At 34.0% G+C, this 7,271-nt stretch overlaps 1 protein-coding gene across 1 annotated transcript; it reads left to right on the plus strand.

Annotated features, from left to right (window-relative positions):
* The first annotated feature begins 1,082 nt into the window (after positions 1 to 1,082).
* On the plus strand, positions 1,083 to 5,685 carry LOC120194461 (clathrin interactor EPSIN 1-like). The gene is made up of 11 exons (XM_039196773.1): positions 1,083 to 1,341; positions 1,449 to 1,500; positions 2,243 to 2,322; positions 2,445 to 2,523; positions 2,634 to 2,717; positions 2,817 to 2,962; positions 3,045 to 3,302; positions 3,662 to 3,792; positions 4,018 to 4,313; positions 4,639 to 5,014; positions 5,103 to 5,685. The coding sequence occupies exons 1-11, from the start codon at positions 1,301 to 1,303 to the stop codon at positions 5,324 to 5,326; spliced, it is 1,767 nt and encodes a 588-aa protein (XP_039052704.1). The 5' UTR covers positions 1,083 to 1,300; the 3' UTR covers positions 5,327 to 5,685.
* The last annotated feature ends 1,586 nt before the right edge of the window (positions 5,686 to 7,271 follow it).

The raw sequence follows: 7,271 nt of genomic DNA on the forward strand, positions 1-7,271 counted from the left end.
GTTTAGCATATATTTTCGTCAACCAGTTCTATTACTGATTATTTATAATTATACTATGATTAAATTACATCTTAAAAAATAATAATCAATATTATATGTGTAGACGAGAAAGTCCTAGGTGTGAAATCTGAGTTGATTCTCTTTTTCCTTTAGTATTTTTTCTCCCTTAATTTCAAGTGTGTGATCTTATCTGCACAATAAAAGTGATTACTTGTATAAAATAATAAAAATATTAAAATATATTTAAAAGGATTATTTAAAATTTTAAAAATGTATATTTAAAAGTGATCTTAAAAAATAATGAATTTTGGCAAAAATAAAATATATATTTTTATAGTTGAAAATTTAAATATTTTAAAATATTTTAAATATATATTATTACCTCAAATAATAAACTTGGCTTACTTTAAACCAAAAATATATATTCGATAAATTAAAAAATAATAAAATATATATTTTATAGTTAAGAATTTAATATTATTATACAATAGGTAGTCTTCTTTAAACTAAAAAATGAATTTAGCCTAATGGTTAGGCTTCTCCCTTCTCCCCCAATGGTTGCTGGTTTTATGCCCCTTTTACCACTCTTAATTTTCTTTCCACCTGAGGGTGACACATGTCACTCTCTGATTGGTGGAAACTAAATATATTAAATTAAAATAAATTAAATCCTCCAATCGGGTGGAGACATGTGGCATGATCTGATTCGAAGATTAAATTTATTTTAATTTATTATATTTAGGACCAAATTGAGATAATAGATATGTAACAATGACCAAATGTATAATTATACCAATTTTATTAACTGCCATGTCAGTACTTCCGTTAAATGTTAACGACAAGTGGCCTGATTGAATACATTTAAATAGTTGGGTGGCCTAATTGAATGAATTTAAATAGATGGGTGGCCTAATTGAATGCATTTAAATAGTTTGATGGCTTGACTGATAATAATTTTAAAATTGTGGTCAAAATGAAATGGGGCTATAATTGGATGGTCTCTAGTATAATTTACCCTAGTTTAAATCGAATGGAGGTGGTCGTGATTGAAAAGGATAAAACAAACAAAAAAACGGAAAGAGGTAGAAAATAGAAGAAAAAGGAAGATATATTGTGGCTTGTCAATTATTTATCACCATAATCTCAAAAAGCACGGGCTGAGTAAATCTATCGCTTCTACAAAAGTATTCAAGATCGAACATTCCTCGTCTTAAATCCTCGCAGATCTGAGCCGTCTTTCTGAATCCATCTTACATTTCTAGTGACAGTTTGAATCTATCGCTCCTTTGTTAGATCGGTGATGGATTTCATGAAGGTCTTCGATCAGACGGTCCGCGAAATGTAAGCTCTAACCCCTGTTCCTCGAAATCTAGAATCTAAGTTTGTTTTGTTACTGTTTCTCATCAAAGATCAATTGATTTTAAATCGGTTTTCTTTTGGTATTTCAGAAAGAGGGAAGTTAATCTAAAGGTATTGAAGGTTCCGGAGATCGAGCAGAAGGTGAGATCAATTGCAATTTTATGTTTCTTCGAATGCTTGTTGCATGGAGAAATACGCTTATGATTTGATCAGTTGTTATTAGATTCGTTAAATTTGTTTTTTTAAGGAAAGAGTAAGATTACATTTTGCTGTATCAAGTAAAGAATTGACACTGGTTGAGTGTAAAATATAAATGATTGTGAGAAATCAGAACATATTTACTGAAAGTGCTGGATTCGTCTTTGAAACAGCGGTTTATGATATTATTGGAAGCTGAATTTGAAGTCAGTTATTACTTGCTAGGATATTGCTTTTGATTCAGCTGAAAGACATCATAAGTAACTTACGTTAATATTCTACATGACCTTTTGGATTATAAAATTGTAAGTTGGTGCTGAAATTCTTTCATCAAGTTTGGGGTGTGGTTAGCGGTGCAAAATGAATTGCCCTTTTAGTCGTATTCAACGTTTTAGATCTTCCATGCTTTGCCTTTTTTCTTATAATAGAAAGGGTCGAAGTTTATGATGTTGCACCCGATATGGAATAAATTGGTAGTTTGGTACCTTCTTTATTGTGGTGTTTAAAATATGTAATTTACTAGTTCATAACTTGGTAGGAAATGATAAAAACGTTTTGCAATATGCATGACAATACATTCGTTCTTTTTTTTTTCTGGTAATACTTTATTTTCCATTTGAAGTTAATGCAAGGTTCTGTATTGAGTTTGATCGGGTTACATTTTTTATATGGAAAATGTATGCAGGTACTTGATGCTACAGATGATGAACCATGGGGTCCTCATGGCACTGTATTGGCTGAAATAGCACAGGCCACAAAGAAATTGTAATAGTCAATTTTTACAAATGTTTTCTTTTAACTGTTTGTTTTGCGTCTCTCTTGTGGTATTGATATTTGAAAGATATCTGACACTTTATTCTAATTGGACGACCTACCATATCTTGTAGCTCTGAATTCCAGATGGTTATGAATGTGCTTTGGACAAGATTGGGCGAGACTGGAAAGGACTGGCGCTATGTTTACAAGGTATGCATATTCTGGCTAGCCATCTGATATGGTGAAATTGCAAAGTACTTCAAAACCTTGTTGGCTTATGCTTTTCGTTCCTTGAACATCTGAAACCATTTCTCTACCAGGCATTGACTGTTATTGAGTATTTGATTTCTCATGGATCTGAACGTGCGGTTGATGACATAATAGAGCATACTTTCCAGATCTCTGTAAGGGTCTGAATTCCTTCAATTTTCTTTGCACTGTTTTTGGAGCAAACTAGAATTTCTCTAAAATTCTACTTTTTCTATTCATTTTGCACTTTGCAGTCCCTCACAAGTTTTGAATATGTTGAGCCAAGTGGGAAAGATATGGGAATCAATGTCCGAAAGAAAGCGGAAACTATAGTGGGACTTTTGAGTAATAAAGAGAAGATACAAGAAGCTAGGAACAAAGCTGCCGCAAACTGTGACAAGTAAGTTTTCCTTCAGGAAGTGAAATTCTATGCTTGCTTATGTTACTTTCATTGACTAAACTGTGTTTGTTACTGTTTTTAGGTATGTTGGACTGTCATCTAGTGGCATAACATATAAGTCCGGTGCATCCTCATATAGTAGTGGTGGCTTCCATGGTGGCGGTGATAGGTATGGAGGCCTAAGTAGCAGAAGAGAAAGTGACAGCTATAGAGACAGTTATAAAGAAAGCAACAGATACGGAGAAGAAAAGTCTGATACAGACACCTATGTGAAGAGGCATCAAGGGACTGCAAGTGAGAACCAAGGGAATTCCTCTAAGGAGTCTAGACTTCATGGCAGGTTTATTTCTTACACTGTTCATTGTTATCTGAAAGTTATTTGATAACCTGGCTTTACATTGTTAGCTTTAAGTTGGAGAAAGTTTTTGGGCATATCCATTTTATTTGGTTATGAACTCCATAATTTCTATTACCTGCTGCAATGCCATATATTTGGTTATAGGAATCGTGATGCTTTTGTTAATCCGTTTGGTTTAGATGATGAATCCTTTTTTTTTACAATTCATAATACCGAGATGATGGAAGTTCATAGCACCTGCAACCCTCGCAGATATACCTATTCATTTGTTTGCAGCTGTTCCCCTCATGCTTTGCCCTAGGATTTCTTCAAAAATCTTATATTGTAATGTTTGTTTGCAGCAAGGACTCGAAGAAAAAATTCTCCTCAAAGTTGAGTGATTCAAATAAATATAGTCAAAGCGCAAGCACCACTTCAAATAATCATCATGATGAATTTGATGATTTTGATCCCCGGGGAATATCCAATTCTAGTAAGATAAAAATAATCATTCCTTAAGTTGAGAATGCTTCTTCATAGGTTTTCTTTTTATCTTTCTAACTTAATTTTAAACCTGTTATAAGTCCCGTTTCTGCTAGTTCATTTTGTCGACAGGCCTAGGGTTTGTTTAAATTATGCTACTTACTCTCCACTTTTCAGTAATGGGTTTTATGTAGGATTTGTTTTATAAATGCATTGTTCATTATTCTTTGGACAGAACCTGCGGCTGGAAGTTCTAATCAAGTGGATCTGTTTGGGCCTAGTTTGATGGATGACCTCTTTGATGCACCAGCATCAGTCCCTATGGAAAAGTCTGCTATGAATACTGATTCAGCAGATGTTGATCTATTTGCTGATGCGACTTTTGTGTCAGCACCAACCAAGGTGACTCACGAATCAAATCCTCAGGCACAAGTTGATGTATTTGCTTGCCAGCCTATCATTACTCCTGCAGCCTCTCCAACTGTTGACCTATTTGCTGCCAGTGATCCAGTTGTGCAACCAGACGTAAAGGTAGCTGACTATGAGCCCTTAAATGGTAGCATTATTAAGTCACCTATTGCTGTTCCACTGGAAGTAATGGCATATTTTCTCATTTTTTAACACGCGTGCCCCCTGGTTTTTTCCCTTAAATGTAAAAAAAAACGCACAGATAAAAACACTGGTTCACTTCAGAACCTGAATTCTTAAAATGCTTTTAATTGAGCATGCATTGTGTTTGTGTATTCATTAATTTGTCAGTATCAAACAGAGGTATTGTATAGCTAATGAAGGAGTTGTGCCATATCTTTTAATCACGAGGAGCTGAAATCCACTTCCCCTTTTCTCATTTGTGCAGGGACAGGTTGATTTATTTGCTTCCCAGCCTGCCACTGCACCTGCAGCATCTCCAACTGTTGACCTCTTTTCAACTGCTGACCCTGTTGTGCAACCAACCATGGCAGCAAACATTGAGCCAGTAAATGCGAACATTGTTGATCCATTTGCTGCTGTTCCACTGAACAATTTGGATGGATCTGACATTTTTGGTTCATTCACGATTCATTCTGATTCAGCTTCGAAAGAACAAAAACATGATGGAAACCTAAATAACATGAGCACAAAGTCTTCACAAGACTCTAAAGATTCTCAAAAGAAGGATGGTTTTCAGGTTAAGTCTGGAATTTGGGCTGATTCACTAAGCCGTGGAATAATTGATCTTAATATATCTGCTCGTAAGTTATCCCACTCTAGTCTCTACTTTTGCTTATAAAATTTGTGTATTTTGAATTGTTTTTTGTATTGTCGTTTGAAACCTTGCAGCCAAGAAGGTTTCACTGGCCGATGTAGGAATAGTCGGCGGATTGAATGATGTAGATGAAAGAGAGAAAGGACCTCCAACTTCGTTTTATATGGGGAGAGCAATGGGGAGTGGCTCTGGTCTTGGTAAAACTGGGTTCAGTTCTACTACCGTACCAGCAGGGGAAGATGATCTGTTCTCAAACCTTGGCAGCCACCAACAGTATCAATTTAGGAGCTTTAAGTAATTTTTGTTACTATCCCCTTGGCATTCATTATCGTATTTGGGACTGATCCAACATGTGCATTTTGGTATGTTAGTGTTTTTTTATCGTTACACTCCCCACGAATTCTGCCGTTCCAGTTGAAACATATACATGTTAAGTTGTTGAGGTTCGATTCAAACCAAGTTGGACCATATTTTTGGGTGATCGCACACTACCTTGAGATTAATTTACGTTTGCCTGAATCAAGTTGTATAGTCAGCGTACCCGAGGATCATCCGAATGCGTGTCAGCCTATTGAACTTACGATTTATGATACCGTTTCTCTATATTAAAAGCATGTACTGTACTCGTGTGAATAAATATTATTCTTAGTTTGACCCTTTTTACTTTCTAATGAGGTTATTGACACATCGTAGCACTCTTATGCTTGCTTCCTAATGTTCATGTAAAACTAGCAATCAATAACTGTTTGCTGCCTGATAGAAACAACCCGATTACAATTGGCAGAACATGGGCTAAGAGGATTGGGAATGTGATCACGGTTGAGAATGATTTTAAAATAGATATTATAAAATGAAATTGAATTTTATCAGTTTTAATCAATGTTACTAATTGTTTTTCTATTTTTTACTAAATTATATAATATTTACATTTTTCATTAATTTAACTATAAAATATTTATTTTCTATTATACAAATAAAAGTAATTATAAGTTAAATAAATAATAAATTTTAATTAAAATCAAATACTTTTGAACATTTAAATATGAGTATTATGTCCGAGAATTGAGTTTCACTATATGTGAATTTGCGTACGGATTCTCATATCACTTCTTTGTGTGGGTTTATATTACGATAATTATTTCTGATTATGTAAAGGTTCACTCCAATTTTCATTCGACTTTATTTATATTATGTTGATTTTGATCGTCTTTGTATTCGTTTCATGTCAGTAAATTATAATAATAATTTTAACTGAAAGTAATGAAGTATAATTTAATAAAATTGAATCGAATATTATTATTTAAAGTTTAAGGGTTACACTTATCCGTGTAGTATATCAAATTTATCAATTCCGCTTCTATCGTATTTTCACATCAATTTTAACATCGAAATTTTTTAATTGCATTAATTTATATATTTGTCTTTTTAAATAACCGAATCATTAATTTCTACTGATGTGGACGTCAACTATTCTCATCTAAGATAATTTTGCTGATGCGTAAACATTATAATGTGATAATAAACAAAAAAATATTTTTTAAAAATAAACAATTACCCTAAATCGGCATAAGTCGATAAACAAAGCTCCTCGTCGGAAACGCCATCAAAATTATGAGAAACAACCCATTGTAGAGCAGTCCAACAATCTTCATAAGCGATGGGGAGAGGGTGTTCGAGGGCTTAAACGGTTCATGTACTTGGTCTCGACCCTTAATCCCTTAATCTCGAAAGTAAAGAAAGAAAGCAAACAAATTCCCAAAATCAAACCTATTATTTTAAGAGAAATTAATTTCAGTGACTAAAAATGCCTTATAATATACGATTTTAACCAATTTTTTTGGATTTGCGAAAATGACCAATAAATTCGCAACGCGAACTCCTATTTCGCAACTCAGTTTCCAAATTCGCAACGCGAATTTGTAAATCGCAACACAAATGTCAAATTCGCAACACAGAAGTCAAATTCACAACACAAAAGTCAAATTCGCAACACAGAAGTCAAATTCGCAACACTGAATTTCAAATTCGCAACTGAATTTCAAATTCGCAACTCGATTTTCGAATTCGCAACACGAATTTAATTTCGCAACAGGTTTTAGTTTCGCAACACAAATGTTTTGGGTATATAACTACGCAGCAGCAACAACTCATAACCTAAATCCCTAAATCGCAACTCATTCCATCTCCATCTACCACTCTCTCCAGCGACATCCGTTCCTATATCCAACGACATCCTTCCCCAT

This window comes from Hibiscus syriacus, unplaced genomic scaffold (genome assembly GCF_006381635.1).
Source record: "Hibiscus syriacus cultivar Baekdansim isolate YM2019G1 unplaced genomic scaffold, ASM638163v2 tig00116997_pilon, whole genome shotgun sequence".
Taxonomy (NCBI): domain Eukaryota; kingdom Viridiplantae; phylum Streptophyta; class Magnoliopsida; order Malvales; family Malvaceae; genus Hibiscus; species Hibiscus syriacus.

Bases quoted from the DNA above. Each gene is read 5' to 3' on its own strand.
- LOC120194461 (XM_039196773.1), top strand. From the start codon at position 1,301: ATGGATTTCATGAAGGTCTTCGATCAGACGGTCCGCGAAAT. The intron at 3,793-4,017 runs GTAAGATAAAAA...TTCTTTGGACAG, and splicing joins CCGGGGAATATCCAATTCTA to AACCTGCGGCTGGAAGTTCT. The intron at 4,314-4,638 runs GTAGCTGACTAT...TCATTTGTGCAG, and splicing joins TTGTGCAACCAGACGTAAAG to GGACAGGTTGATTTATTTGC.